The following is a 15,917-nucleotide window of genomic DNA, read 5'->3' as shown; positions in this document are numbered from 1 at the left end:
GGGCATGCTGTACTGCAGAAATAGTTCCTATTACAGTTATTTGCAAAAGAAAGAGAGGGGTTTTGATGCCTTTTGAAATTCATTTACCAGATTTTATACACCACTATTTTTTTAAACTTGCTGTTGCATTCCATGAAAATTGCAAATCTGTCTTCTAAAATGTTATCTCTTATCATCATTAGGTTGCTTAAAAAAGTAAAATTTAAGATGTTTTTATTCCTAGATTTAATCTAAATATGGGGAGGGGCTGGAAGGGGGAAAATGTCTTGAAAATGACGGCGCTGTAATGGTTACTCCTGCCTATTTCTGTGCAACCTTATTCACGCAGTTTGGGTGAGGAATCACTTCCAGTATTATATGGAACAGGATGAGTAAAGCAATATATAGTTCACTCTTCCAGTTTTCTGGTGCTAAAAGGTAGACTCTGTTCTGTTTTGCAGAGGCAAAGGTCCACTGAAAAATACGTCAGATGTGATTAGTGCAGCCAAGAAGATTGCAGAGGCTGGGTCAAGGATGGACAAGCTGGGACGGACTATTGCTGACCATGTAAGTCACAATTCATTTTCATAAGCCTCCAGCACAAATGAGCAATAGGAGATCTTTTAGTACTGCAGACGCAATGAACAGAAGAAAATGTGTTTAGTTTTGAGGTTTGAGGGGTTTTTTAACTGATTTTCCAGATTTGCTGCTGGAAAATTCTAGCCTGTTCTTTCTAGTTGCTCTTCTGCCACCCTAAGCAGTGTAAGCAGCTAAATATGTCCAGCAGTAACACTAGCAGCTCCTTGGCTTAAATCGGGCACCTGCCATTTTAAGGTAGCAATATGCCAACACTGCTTCATGTCACATAGTATCTAGGCCAGTTTCTCAAACTGAACAGGACTGAAACTGAATTCCTGTCGCTTCTGTCATGCTCAGAATATGCCCAATACTTTCCAAAGCAATGACGAGACTGCATAGGCCACACCATAATTATTGCACACGGCCTATTGCACAACCTTTAATATTATTTTTGAGGCAGCTTTTTAATAGTAACGATTTTCAAATGCCGCATAGACTGAATGGTGAGTTTGTCAAAACTCTCTAGTATTTTTTTTGTTGTCTTGTCAGAGTTGATGAAGACTTTGAGCAAGGCACGTAGTGACCCGAGCATTTTCTACGCTGTCCCAGGCTGTTGTGCATGTTGTTGTGCTATATGTACAAAGGTATTTGAAAATAATTCTATAGGATTGAACAAGTATGGGCTTGTTCAGTGCAATGGGGTTTTATGCAATGCATCCACCTGTCCTGAGCCACTTCAGAAACTGGGTTGGGCCAAGCAAAAGCACCTTTGGTCTCGGTCCACACCCAAATTGCAGAGAAACATCAGCCTTAGTAATAATATTCTGCCTTCAAGAGAGACCCTGAAATGCAGGTAGGTTAAGTCTGAGATCATGGACTAAAGTTTATTTTGTACAGCTGTCGCTTGCTTTTCAGTCCTTCTCTGGATGTAAATTCATAATGCAAGGCTTTAAATAAAACTGTGTCACTTTGGAAGTAAATCTTTGTAATGCAGATCTCTCTCTTTAAATGTTGCATCCAGAGGATGTTGTCTTCACCCTAATTTATTAATGGTGCAGTGAGAAATGTTCGATGGGAAGATAAAGTTGAAAAGTGCTTTTTAAAATGGGTCTCCTTGCTATAGCATTTTGACAGCCGTGTTTCTGGAAGAATCAGGTGTGCTGCTGCTGTAGGTAAATGAAGCAAGGAGCAGTTTGTGTTACAGATCTCGGGGGATCTTGGGCTGAAGGTTTACAATACTTTTTTTTCTTTAATTCACATGTTTTATGCAAACTTGGTATACAGTTTTCTGCACTGAGCCATTTCAAAATATAGAAGAAAACTAAATGGCTCCTTTTAGTAGAAGTAAGGGCCTTAAAAATGTAAAAGATTAAACACATGTTTGAAGATAAATATGAGCAGGACTGTACAGTTAGTCATTTTGACAAGAATATAGCTTTTTTTTTCTGATTCCGTACTCTACTAATACTTTCAGCTTACGTATTTCATTAGATATGCTTACATATTCTTTAGAAACTTGTAGTGATCTGTTAATGTAGAACGATCTGACAGTTACAGAGGACGTACAATGCAACCATTTCAGTGGAGCACTAATACCTTCCTATGCCTAATACGGGCTTTTAACAAATGGATGGGTTTTTATGTCCTGTTCACCATGTGACACTGGATGAATCATGACCCTTCGTGTTAGTGTGTCAGGAACTCCTAACTCCTGCCGTCAGGCAGTTTTACAGCACATTTCCTTTGAAACCATAAAAGCTATTATCCAAGGTATTTTACGTCTGTTGAAAAGTGTCTAGCCATCAGCCAGCAGATTTTCCCAAAGGTGTTCCATCTTTCACTCAAAGCAGCAGCCTGCTTGTTTTGAATGGGGGAGTATGAAGAAGTTATGAGTACAACACAAATGAAAATGATTTGCAGCTAGAACAATGATTCTCCATATTATTTTTTTTTAATGTTGAAATACTTACAAAGCAAAAGAAAAATTCTGTTACTTTTTCTCTTTGATAGTGGTGGGAGGTTGTATCAGTATCCAATCATTAAATTGGAAGGAGCTGGGGGGAAGCGTAGGGATTGCCCCGCTTCCCAGAAAAAGGCTCCGGCAGGCTTTTGCTGTCGAGACTGGTCCATGCGCTGCGGAGGCTGGTCCGGGGCTGCGCTCCGGGCACAGGCTCAGGGCTTTCCTGGGTGACAGCTGCTGGCACGCGTTGCCACGTGCCTGTCCTGCCGTGGTAACTGCTTCCCCTAAATGCCTGCTTTCAGCTTCTCTAACCAAACAGTGCCGAGCCCAGCTGTTACATAGGGCTGGCGGGGGCATTTTATTGTGAATTACTGTTACCCTAAACTGGAGGTACAGTGGGAGGAAGAAAAGTCTCTGCAGTTGCTTGCTTACACCTGCCAGACGCGTGGGGATGGGGACTGTGTGCTTGTCTTAATCAGCACACTGCATGAGAGCTCTTCTGTCTTTCCCTGCTCCTGTTCTTTGCAAAAAGGGAGAAAAAGGTGATTCTGCTTCTCCGCAGGCGCAGCTGGGGTGGTGGGAAGCGAATGTGCATGCGTGTTGGCTCTGTCCGGGATGGATCCTGGATTTGACTTGGAGCAGCCAGCTTAGCTTTTGCCAACAACCACCATTGAGTCTGTGGCAGCGTCTCATTTTGGGGGGTTTGGGGAGGTGGGGGTGTCCCCCAACACACATTTGTTTCTGTCTACAGTGCAGCTATCTGCTGTGACCATGTTGTGGGAATCCTCCCAAGCTAGCTCTGCAGACAGTTGTTTTTTGCGTCTATGGCTGTTGTAGGTTAATACAATAATGTAATCTTTCTTAATCAGTGTTGAAATTGTTGCCTTTTGGGTTCTTTGGTTTTTATCTGAGTGTTCCTGCATAGGAAAGAACCAGGCTCATACAGGCATCCACAGTGCCTTTTGTTGATGTTCTTTTTTATCTTGTGTTACATCTCTATTCAAACTTCATCTGTCTTTGAACTGAATTCTCTATTCTGCTCATAGAAATAGCACACACAGTATAGGACATGGTTTTCCAACTCATGTCATACTGATATATACAACTGAATCATGTTTCCTATTCCACTGCTTCCCCCACTGTTTTGCTGCCTCCTTCAGCCATTGGTAAACATGCAGCAGCCTCTTTCCTTGAGTGTCTTTCCTTAAATGGTTTCCATAAACTCACAATCCATAAAGTACCTTGAATTGTTTAGCAGTCCTTCTGATGTGCCGTATTGTGCATTTGTCAACATTCAATTCAATCTGCCGCTGTGCTGCTCGTTCACTTTGTTAGATGAGCTGTTTGGGAGATGGAGAGCATTTTCCAAAATGGTAATTTCAGCTTTTCATTAGCTCTTTGGCCGACGCTATTTGTGGACTTTCTCTAAAACATCTTGTACTGCTGACTAATATTGATTAGCTTAAAAAATTAACCTGCAAGCTTCGCTGCTTTGTTATTCACGGTTTTTAGTTCACGGATGGAAGCAACGTGTCTACGTAAGAGTTGCAGATACTTCAGATGTTTTTATGAGCTTTCCTTGGGAATCGGAAGGTGATTTCTGTTAGTTGGTGGACACACCGGGTCAGATGCCCATAAAGCCATCCAAATCTCCGTAGCCTGTCTTGCACAGCCTGATCTGCTTGTCCCAGCTTGCCAGAAATCCTGGTGTAGCGCATTGTGTGTATGTGTGTGTGCTGCCTTAGATCACAGCTCAGCAGCCTGCCATACAGAGGCATCTCTATATGCAACATATAGTACAGCTGCGTTCTCTCTGCTGTGCTGAAATACCACATTGGCTTAAAAAACCCACTTGTTGTGGCCCTGGAAAAAACAAATGTATTTATTAGCTACACTCACAATCCTTTCAGAGTTAAATGGCTGTTATGGAAGATCAGTTACTGGTGTGGGAAGCAAATGCACCATGTGAATGTGACCCCCTGTTTGCACACCACTGCTTGTGTGACACGACAGCCTGTTCTGGTGCAGTCTCCTTTTGTGCCCTTTATATACAGGGTAACTTTGGTTCCTGCTTCCATCTTGTACAGCTAGAACTGTAGCTGAGGAGAGAAGGTCTGCAGTGAGATTTAGGGCTTGGACCCTACTGCTGACACCCAAGAGGGGATTTTTACCTTGCTTGGAAAGGAGAGGAGAGGCTGTGTGGCCGTAAGCAATAAGCTTGAGCTCCAGTGAAGCTTAAAGTAGTAAATTGGTGCTACATTTAAGGTTATTCTTCCAAGTGTACTGTGTCTATTATGAATCTTCATTTGGTAGTCTGCTGTACAGGATCAGGGTACTAGATGAGATGGGATTTTGCTGTGAACAGGGGTGTGTGGAGAGGAGCTCTTGCAGACTGTGCAGCTCTCTGAATCTCAGCAGGGTCTGGTCAGTGGAAAGAGCAAGCAGGTGCTGGGTGAAGAGAAGCGAATGCTGCTTAGAGCAAGACTCTTCTCTCCTTCTCACGTCTAACACTGGTAAAACACTGCAGTCCTCGTGGTTTCTGTGGAGTTTTTGGTGCTCGCCTGGAGGCAGCTGGTGCCAGGCTTCTCCGGGACAAGCGGCTGGTCGGGCAGACCTGCAGCTAATGCACTGCCTGGAGGGGAGAAGCAGAGGGTGGTGTGCCCTGCTTGCCATCGAGTCAAGCTAAGCTGTGGGGCCAGGGAAAAGCATTTGGATTTTGTACGTGAGTGTGTGTGTGTATGGGGTGATGGGAAGCCTGCATTTAGTGATCGGGGATTGTGTGCCAGGACCCTGGGTGATGGAGCTTTAAGGAGTTTCTGGATGGGGTACAGCCGTCTAGGAGGGATGGGGGATCACTGCGGGGTCTGCCTTTAGTCCTGTCCCTGGTTAATGCCAGTTGAATTCCTGATTTGCTGGTACGGTGCTAGAGGTGAAATAATGCTGGGTACAATGTTGCCTGCCTTAGAGCAGAAAAGTAAGAATCGTTGTGAGTCTGATACTGGCTTTGTCCAGGAGACCTGTGAACACTTGGCGGGACGATGAGAAGATGAATTGCAAAGTGGCCATTTCAGAGGAGGAAATAGCACTGGAGCTTGCAGCGCAGTACAACTAGTCATGCTTGCTCTGGGGTTCAGATCAGGGTTTAAGCGACAGTGCGTTTGACACAATGCAGTGTAAAAGCACGTGGCCTTGAAATTCAGGGTGTTCTGTGTATGCACGTAACACCCAGCTCTAAACTTCCTGCTTTGGTCAGAAACATACATGCTGTCAGCGTGGTGTCCTCACCTGCAGGCACCAGAACATGACCTGTCGGACCGTAATACCCCCTGCATCCCTATTGCAATAGCTTCTGGCATCATGAATGTATCCAGACTGGTTTAAAATCTGTCGTCTCGGGCACTTCTTGCAGCACTGCCAGCGACGTCTGGAGGTCAGAGCCTGCCCGAGTATTTACCCAGTCGTGAGATGTTTGGTGCCCCACGCTGGGGTGCAGGCAGCTGGAGGTGCCCCGCTAGCGCTGTATGCACGGGGCAGGAGCGTGGCACACATGCCCTTGGGTTTATTCATCAGCAGCATGAGAGGCTGGCGAGCAAAGGGTTTGTGGAGTTCAGTGCGTGCCAGCTGCTTTATTCACTCGTCTTCATACAGCCAGAGCGTGCCAGTAGATCTGAGATGGCCCGTTACTCTTTGGAGAAGCGATGAGGACCACCATGCTCGCTGACGTTTTTAAAGATACTGCAGGACTGGCATGGGTGGTGAAAGGCTTCCCGTAGCCTTTTTGTCTTATACTTGCAGATCCCGTTTTGGACTGTGGCTGCCCCTCAGCAGGGCTCCTCTTGTTTTGAAATCCAGCGTGAGACTGGCTCGTTAATCATCTCACCGCTTGGCTCTGCAAAGCAAGGAATGGCCCTTCGTTTCTGTCCGAGAAAACAGCTTTCTGAACTGCACTGCAGTCTCCGGTACCTACATAGTCTTTCAATTGCAAAGCTGAAAAAGTTACTTTTATCTTACGGATGAGTGCTTCAGCAAGCACTTTAAAAATTTTATTTCATGCCTGGTGAGGAACCTAGTTTCCACACTGCTAAGAAATGGGAGCAGAAGTCAGGAAAATATCTACTTTGCTGGAAATAATTGAGTAACTGTCGGGTTTATCATTTCCTAGCTTAAAATACTTAAGATTGGAAATTGAGGCTGGATTTGGTAACATCTGCTAGTCGCAACTTGAGATCTTGGATGTCAAATCATTGCTGCTGTGTCCTGTACAGTGTACAGGAAGGATGTTTTGTAGTTAACAGACCTGCTCTGGAAAGGTGACGTAGCCCTCCTCCTCCTCCTCCTCCTCCTCCTCCTCACAGGGAGTTCAAGGGCAGCCGTGCAGCTGAAAGGATCCCGGTGATTTTGTCCAGCGGCCGCCCCTGTGTTCTGATAGCCCGTGTTTATTGCTTCGGGTTTTTTATATGTATTTAGTGATGCCCATGTATTGCTCAGTTGTCTTTTGAAAACCAAAGCTTAGCAGAAAGTGGAATAATCTCTGGAGCACATTTGCTATTTCAGAATGGAGTTGTCTGGTTTCTCCCTAAATGATTTCTGTTCCAGTTTTCGTGATTGCAAAGTAAAACTTGACCTTTGTTTTTCCAGTGCCCCGATTCTGCGTGCAAGCAGGACCTCCTAGCCTACCTGCAGCGCATCGCACTGTATTGCCATCAGCTGAATATCTGTAGCAAAGTGAAGGCTGAAGTTCAAAACCTCGGAGGGGAGCTGGTTGTGTCTGGGGTATGTATGAGCTATGACAAGTCCACTTCATGCGTTTTTTCTTCCAGGGGTAACAGTTATTCCAAGCTAAGCTTTTATTCTAAACAATACAGAATTTAGACAAGAGATTTTGGAGCATTCAGTCAAAGTTTTAATGTATGCAGAGTTTATAATACTGCCTGCACTGCCTCGTTGTTCTCGGAGGAAACACTGTTTGAAAGGGGGGAAAATGCAAATACAGACTTCACTTTTCCTTACTCAACTGTGTTCGTAGACAGAGTCGCTTTACCTTGGTGTAATCTACTGTTTTTCCAGACTGTTTTTCACTCTTAGTGAGGTTAAACCACTTTAATCAGCATAGCTAAACCTACCCCATGTCTCTGCACAGCCTTGGAACATGCTGGGGTCCTGCAATGCTCCAGAGATGTTACTATTTCAAAATAGCTGTGCCCTGAAGAGTGCAGGGATTTTTAGTGACTGCTCTGTTTTATGACAGCTGAAAGCTGCCGTAGGCCAGCCTGCTTCCTTATTCTAGCTATTACTTAGCAAATAATTTTTTCACTGTAGTTCAAGAAATGCTTCCTCCTAAAAGGAATCTATATGATGGATATTTGGGGGGCGGGAAGTAGAACTAAATTCTTAATTTCTTCTGGCATATTCCTCCTTGCCCTAGATGGGTACGTTTGATCACTGGTGCTCTTGTCCATCCATGTCGTGACTGAGGTAGGAGGTTTGAAGAAGGGACAGAAGTGGCCGATAGTCCAATATTGCTATCTGAATCCTTAAAAGCAAATGGAAAAAAACTTACCACCTCCTGCCATGTAGATACTTCAAATGCTTAAACTTATTAGCACGTTTTTTCCCCCGCAAACAAGCTAGAATTGTAGAATGAGTGCTTCGGGACAGCAGCAGCTGAGGGAGGTCTGCAGCAACCTGCTGCAGAAGCAGTGGTGGTGGTGGACCACACTTGCATAAGCTTAGCACCTTTGCAGGGGAGACGGGCTTCTCTGCTGCACCTCCTACTGCTGCCAGTCCCACACGCTCAGATTTCCAGCACGGCGGAGCCGAGTGATGAGATGTAATGAAACATGTATTGCTGTGTGTCTCTGTTGCATGCCTGATGGCCTATTAGCTGGAAGGCTGAAGGCATCGTGCTGTCAAAGAAGTAGATGTGTCATTATGCAATAATACGTACTCCAGGGTTTTACTGCAGTTATTCAGTGTCTTCAGAATTTACATACCCTTCTGCCATAAATTAGTTATATGAACAGGCTGGCATCTGTAGTCTAATCTCCTGGCTTTATCTGTTCTCCACGAGTCTGTCCATTGGGACTAAATATTGCCAGTAGTAGTGTTAAGCTTCTATCAGATGAAGACCTCTGCCAGTCCAGGGACTTCACCTGTCTAAAAGTAGAAATCTCTTCAACGTTAATGTCCTCTCCCATCCATATACCGCAGAAATTTTGTGAAAGCAGAGCTATAACCAAGGCAGTAAGAGCTTGCACCCTAAGCAATCTGACAATTCATTTAGAAAAGTACCTCCTTGCTTTCACTGCATTTAATACGATTCTTCCTGCTGTGAAGATTCATGGAAATAGTCAAATGCAATGAAAGTGTTTCCCAGCGTGCTGACTGGGGCGAGGAAAGCAGACGACACTGATTTGCTGGAGGGCACGGATCAGATCTGCAGTTGTGGTGCTCAAAACACCGCGTGATGGAAAGGAAGGTACCAGCACCATAAGAAAAGCAACCGACCTCCTGCTCAATTTATTTTGCTGCTAGATAAGCAATGGCTTCAAGGTCTTTCCCAAAACCTACCTTAGATGTCTACAACGCTGGAATTTAAGTGTGTAGAGGTAGCTGAGCTTTTGCAGTAGCTTAGCAGAGATGCAGAAATCCTGCCCAAGGACGAAACCCTGCCCAGACCGTTCGGCATTCACAAGCCGGAGGTCCCACCCAGAGCAGGGCACTGGCACCCGGAGGAGTGGGGTCCCAGCTGAAGTCACCTCAGTGGTCCTCCCCTCTCTCTTCCACCCTGCCCCATTTTTGTCTCTTCATCTCTGCCATGCGCTAAACCTTTGGCAAATGCGCTTTTTTTTCTCATTTTAATGCTCTTGTAAATCAGGAACCACCTGGGAAGGGGCTCCAGGCCCGGCTGAAGATGCAGTTGTGTTCCTTCCTTTCCAATACAACTTAATATTCTAGGGCAATTTAAATATTTATTATCAGTGATTAAGATATTACTACAGCTTTATTAATTTCACTAGAGAATAAGCTACTGTTAAAGCTTAGTCACAAAAGCAAACAGCAGCATACGAGTCTCTTCGATTGCCATTAATATGGAAGAGGCACAGCTCGTGGGCAAACATTGCGCTTTTTTTTTGGTGGCACAAGTCAGGTTTTTACCACTTAGTGTCTGAAGAAAAATACCGCCTTGAATTTGGAACCTCAGATTTCACAAGAAAACCCAGAAAAATCAGTTTTTGAGTGCTTTTACACCCCAGGACTGTCGTGTTTTCTGGAATACTGTATTTGTGTGGGGTTTACGGCGTATAATGCTCGTGTCTTACCGTTTGGCAGGTGGACAGTGCCATGTCTCTTATCCAAGCAGCCAAGAACCTGATGAACGCGGTGGTGCAAACCGTGAAGGCTTCCTACGTGGCATCGACCAAGTACCAGAAGTCCCAGGGCATGGCTTCGCTCAATCTTCCCGCCGTCTCTTGGAAGATGAAGGCTCCGGAGAAGAAACCCCTGGTCAAGAGGGAGAAACAAGACGAAACCCAGACTAAAATCAAGAGGGCGTCCCAGAAGAAACACGTTAACCCTGTGCAGGCTCTCAGTGAATTCAAGGCGATGGAGAGTATTTAACGAGAGGTCTCTGTCTTGGTTATTTTTTTTCTCTAGCCCACTACTGCTACTTCCAGAACTCTACTTTTAATATTCCAAGGATTTTTCAAAAGTTTACTATTCCTCAAAATGTATTTACTTAATATAATTTTGATAACTTTGTTTAGATTACATGGGGAAATACTCAAATTTCTAAGTCCTATCAAAATAGCTTCAGCCTGCGGAAGTGTGTTAATTTAGATTGCTTTTAGATTTCAGGGGTGTATTTCTAGCGGAAAATTATTTTGTATAATCTTGCTTTAAATAAAATGTCCTATAACCAAAGAGGATTTTACAGTAACACTAACGGTTAACACTAATAGTTGAATCATGCTACTCGGAGACTGCAGTTTTTCATTGTGATCAAGAGAGGAAAGTTAGGTCTTTTCACTCTAAAAAAAATGAATTAAGGTATGGTATGTATTAGTGTGTTCCCGCTGTTGGGGCGGAGAGGGAACAAACTTTGTACGCTCAAAGGAGTGTGAAAATACAGCAGGCGCTAGCCGCGCTGCCGCAACAGCGTGACCACAGCTGGAAAACATCTGGAAAAACTATCCACCCTTGCCTGGGTTGGGTTTTGCTGGGGGCCGCCTTTGGAGACGTGCTTGGTGGTGCGTGGCTGGGCGATGCCGCTTTCCCTGGGCTGCCTTCGAGCTGTTCGCCAGACGGGTGGTTTCCATGCGTGCCCGGCGTGCGGGGCGCCCGCCGGTTACCTCGCTGCCGGCCTTCCGCTCACGGGCGTCTCTGCTGGGGGAGCACCCAGGGCAAAGCCAGTAAAACATGCAGTCACGGAGGCGGCCGATTACTTCTGTATGGCACCGGACGGGAATTTTAATGCCTGGTTACAAATTACTAATGTATTTTGCTGCGGGACACTAATAAAGTTGCTTTTACCAGCCGGTGTATTGTGGTGCTGTGAATGGAGCGGGCTCCCGGCCCGCCCCCGCTCCCCCTCCCCGGCATTCAGATGCAAATCGGCTTTGTACTCATTTCTCATAATTGCTCTGCATCCCGCCTTGGGCTTCCAAAGGCACCCAGCAAACAGTGTTTGCTCAGGCTGCAATTTAGACTATACGTTATTTGTGATAACTACAGCTACGAGGTATAATTTCGCTGTCTTATTTAAATTTTACGAATTTCAGTGTGTTTTACACGTACCGATAAAGTCCAGTATTGGAGAAGAAGCGCTTGTGCAGGTCAAAGTCGCGTTTGCTGTTTCTGTAAAGCTTCCATTAAAATGGAAAGCAGCCTGTTCTGTAGTTAATGTCTTAAACTGCATCTAAATTTTAGAGCCAATCCTTGGCAGTGTTACGTTATAATTTTATTTATCTTGATCAGCTTATAATTTACTATATCAAGGTTATTGCTGTCATGTGACCAAAATGCTGATCAGAATTAAGCTAAATAGTTCTTGGGATATTTTTGCCAAATTTATTACGTTTTCAAGCATTTTAGCCTCTTGAATATGGATAATAAACAGCTGAATGATATACTAGTTTCATACGCCTTTAACGTCTAAACAGGCATCTGCTGGGAGGGTAAGCTAAGGTGCTCGTCCCACTGACGCTTAAGAGTTAATGAAATAGATAAGCTGTAGATCTTCTTGTCTTGTAAGTAATTAGTAACTGCTTTTATATAATACGATTTTTTTCCTCTCCTGGTATTAATATAATTGTCTTAAAGGCTCCATTCCCTGGGCTGCTCAGCGGCTCTGTTCAGAATGCATGCATTACTCCCCCCAAGATGCCATCTATTAATGAGCTTTAAAAAACAACCCATATATTAAGACGTACAGACAAATTTGTATGTCTTGAGCTTTTAAATAAATGTTAGTTTATTTTATGCTACAAACTTCGAGCATCAAGTCGGCAACAAATGAAAATACGGTTCCACCTGATGGAAGCTGGTTTGAAAACCCTGCAGGGAAGCAGAGGTGGCCGGAGGGAAGCTCGCGAGGCAGCGATGGGGTACGGGAGGCCAAAAGCCCCAACTCGCCCATCTCTTTTTTTTTAATCCGAGAATCGCTCCTCCTCTGAGAATTGCACTGGGTTTGCAGAGGAGGGGCGTGTCGAGGTAAATGGTTAATAGCTGCAGCTTATTTAATTGCTCTGTTCAGGAATGCATTGGCAGCGGCCGGGGGAAGGAAAACCCTGTCTCCCCAAAGCAGAGGGAGGGTTTAGTGTCACGTTAAATCCGATTTTCAGTTTCTGTGCTGCAGTACAAATACCTGGGTACGTGGTTGTTGATGCTTGTGCTTCTGCTGCTCACCAGGACGAGCCTTGGCTGCGCGCGGGTGCTGGGGAGGTTGGCTTAGCAAAGACCCGCTCTTAAACCCGGGGTGAATTCCTGCGTTGCCTCTTTATAAATGGGCTCCGTCAGTCAGGCGGGTGAACTTGGTTAAATGGGTAGAGTGCCCTGCTGCAAGGAAGTTCTAATTGCAGACATCAGGGGACGGATGGCGCTTTTTAAATTGGTGCGTGTGACTTGTATGCCTAGACGAAAGCCTGATCTTGCAGGCCTGGAGGAGGGCTGGTAAGCGCAATTTGTTATTTCGGAGCGAACCCAGACCCCCCAGTAGCTCAGAAGGAGCCCGGCACAGGAGCAGCACCAGCTCCAACTCGTGTTGCCCCGAGCGAAGCAGCAACGGGGCCTCCGGCTTGTTCAGCGCCGGATCCAAGACCCTGCGAGGGGGTGGCTCAGTGGTTTGAAAAAAAAAAAGAAAAGTAAACACGCTGATCCCGATGTGTCAGATAATTTCAGTCTCAATCAAAGCCTCCCGTGTGAAAGCGGCAGCGTCACTTCAGGGCAGCAGTGCTGCGCTGCACGGTGAGGGGGGTCCAGAAGCAAGTGAAGCTGTAACTTTATTAGAGAGCCAATTGAAAAGAATTGCAGTAATTGCTGCTGGAGGTAGTTGAGTGCTGGGGAAGGGCTGGTGCAGTTGGTCTCCGCTGCGGCTGCTGGAGGGGAGCGCTCTCCTCTACCAGGAGGGAGCGAGCGCGACCGTGTCGGGTCGTAAAAGCTGTGTGGGTACGAGGTGGGAAAGCTTTTCAGCGGCGTTCCCCGGTGGTGTGCGGTGAGCAGAGCCTCCCCCTCCCTCCTCCTGCTGCTCAGCATCGCCCGCCCTTCAACAGTGGAAGAAATCACAGGGCTCCAGGGGCTGGGGACGGAGGGGACCCGCGGCAGCTTTGGGCAGGGAAGGGCTGCGGGCCCTCCCTGCCCACCAGCACGCATGGGTGGGAGCCGGGCACGGCTGCTCCCCAGTCACTGCCTGAAACACACTGAAATATTTGTTGAACAGGAAGGGTTTGGGTTTTTTTTTCACTGTTGTGGGATGGCAGCGCCCGGTGAGGCCGTGCCCCAGCCCGGCAGCCCTCCTGCCCACCCTGGGAGCAGGGACCTGGCTGCACAGGGAGGCTCAGGAACATGAACCCGTGTTATCTTCTAAAGTGTATTAGTGAAACCACATTAAATCCCCAGGAGATAGTCTTATTCCAAATTTCAAGTGCTCTTAATTCAATTTGGTGGTGAATCAAGCCACTCTGAATTTATGCTGCTTTAATTGCATGTGAAGGCTTCGCAACGAGCTTAAATGCTGCTTAACGAATGCCTTTTCCATTCAGCGCTCTCCCTTCGCTCGGACCAGCTTTGCCCTGGGCAGGGGTGGCCGCGGGGCCGGGGGCTCTCCTGGCTGCCAGGGGGGATCCCGGTGGGTAGGACGGGATGGGTGTGGAGAGGGGAGCAAAGCACCCTAAGCTGCATTTTCTAACAGTAGGGCGGGCAGCAGCAGGCACGGGCGCCAGGTTCAAAACAAGCTGAGGTGGCCAAACCTCGAACAGGCAGTTACGCGGGAGGGCAGAGTGGGTGGTGAGGGGCGCGTGGGTTCAAAACCCCCAACAAATGGGCGGGGAAGGAAAAATCCATTAAGGGGCATCAGATGCTCCAACACTGAAGGCTCAGGACTTCCCTGAGCTGTGGATTTTGGAGGCTGACGAGCAGCCCAGGGCGATGGCCTCGGCTCTGAGCCCCCTCCCTGCTCGCCGCATGCTGGGATTTGGGTTTGGGGGAGCTCAGGCTGAGCCACCACAGCCCTCCCGATGCTCTTGTGTGGGTGCAAAGAGAAGTAAGGCTGTTGCTGGCCTGGGCGCATGCACAGTGCAAGCCCGGACAGACTGCTGCTTACTGCCTTACCCCACCTTGGGTGTGTGGGGAGCCAGAGGGACCCTGTTAACTCCAAAATCAAGGATGAAGGTAAGTCCCTATCCCACCTCCTCTCCCCTGGTCCCATGGAGGTGCATGGTCTGGTGAGCCCTGCCCAGGGTCTCCATCTGTCCCGGGACCCCTCCGGTTGCTGCTTGTTCCATGCCAGGGTCAGGCCGGGGATGTGATCCCAGTGCCGAGGGGCCGCACTGCAGGAAGCCACAGGAATTTGGGTCAGCGGGACGTGAGTCACCGCAGTGGGACATGCCCGTGACACCCCGTGCCTCTGCTCCGGCATGGCTGGGCCAGACAGTAGCTGGGGCGGGATGGGCCTGTCCCCATCTCTGCCGAGGGAGAGGCAGGCAGCAGGGCAGCAGCCCTGTAATTACCCCGTGCTGCGCACCGGCAATGCTGTTTCTGGAACAAGCCTGTCATTAGCGGGGACACCAGCATGGGCCGGCATTTAGAGGGGGAAATCAGCCCAGTGCTTGCCTGCGCTTTTCCACCACCCTCTGGGGGGACTCATGGGGCCACGCACACCGGGGCAGGGCCCCCAGGCTGCCTCCATTTCGGGCTGCAGCCCCCAAGGCTGAACCCTGGTCATGGCTGCCCTACGGCCCCTGAGACCCCTACGGCTGCCACCACCTCCCCCTGCCACTGCCCTGGCAGAGCTCCCACCGCTCCCTGCAGGGACGGAGCCGGGCAGCCTGAATGTGGTGGCTCCTGAGACCCACACCAGCTCTGGCCTGGGGGCACCCCTGTGGCCCCCCGCTGCATGGAGTGGGGCCACCCGTAGTGCCCGTCCCTTCCAGCTCCACTGCTCCTGCCTGCATCATGCCCCTCCCCATGGCATCCAGGCACCGGTGGGAGGAAGGCCTTTCCCTGCAGTGGGAGACTGGGAAAAGGGGAGCTGCCACACTGCAGCTGGGCCAGAGGCATGTGCCAGCCCCTGCACCGTGGCACTCCTGTACCCAGCGTGAGCATGGCTGCAGCACAGGACCTGGCTGCGAGGGGGCCTTTGTCGGAGCATCCTGATGTCTCCCTGCTTCCCAACGGCATCGCGGGGTGGCTGAGCAGCTTTTCGGGGCCCGCTCTCCACCCTGTCCTGCTGGTGACCCGTAACCGGCAGCTCAGCCCTGAGAGAGAGTGCGTCCAGCTGCCTGCACCGCCACAGGGGAGGAGGAAATGTGGGGGGCCAGCGGGCAAACGCATGGGCCTTTGTCGGAGCATCCTGATGTCTCCCTGCTTCCCAACGGCATCGCGGGGTGGCTGAGCAGCTTTTCGGGGCCCGCTCTCCACCCTGTCCTGCTGGTGACCCGTAACCGGCAGCTCAGCCCTGAGAGAGAGTGCGTCCAGCTGCCTGCACCGCCACAGGGGAGGAGGAAATGTGGGGGGCCAGCGGGCAAACGCATGAGGTGCGATGCCTGCACACGGGGGCCGGTCACCAGTGATGCCAGGGGAATGCGCGGTGCCCCGGGGCAGGCGGCAGGGGGGCCGTGCTGGTGGGAAAGGGGCACCTGGGGGGCTGGGATGGGGCTGGGTGGGGGGCCAGAGGTGCTGTCTC

At 48.5% G+C, this 15,917-nt stretch overlaps 1 protein-coding gene across 1 annotated transcript in view; it reads left to right on the top strand.

Annotated features, from left to right (window-relative positions):
• CTNNA1 (catenin alpha 1) overlaps window positions 1-11,052 on the top strand; it is a 105,550-nt gene extending 94,498 nt beyond the window's left edge. Inside the window, exons 15-17 of the mRNA XM_009273199.1 lie at window positions 441-546; window positions 7,157-7,291; window positions 9,851-11,052. Of these exons, the coding sequence (XP_009271474.1) occupies window positions 441-546; window positions 7,157-7,291; window positions 9,851-10,138 (529 nt within the window). The 3' untranslated portion in view covers window positions 10,139-11,052. The remainder of the gene's footprint in view (window positions 1-440; window positions 547-7,156; window positions 7,292-9,850) is intronic.
• The last annotated feature ends 4,865 nt before the right edge of the window (window positions 11,053-15,917 follow it).

Source organism: Aptenodytes forsteri, unplaced genomic scaffold (genome assembly GCF_000699145.1).
Source record: "Aptenodytes forsteri isolate BGI_AS27 unplaced genomic scaffold, ASM69914v1 Scaffold351, whole genome shotgun sequence".
Classification (NCBI taxonomy): Eukaryota; Metazoa; Chordata; class Aves; order Sphenisciformes; family Spheniscidae; genus Aptenodytes; species Aptenodytes forsteri.
The sequence above is the reverse complement of the archived record's forward strand: the minus strand, read 5'-3'. Positions and strand labels throughout refer to the sequence as shown.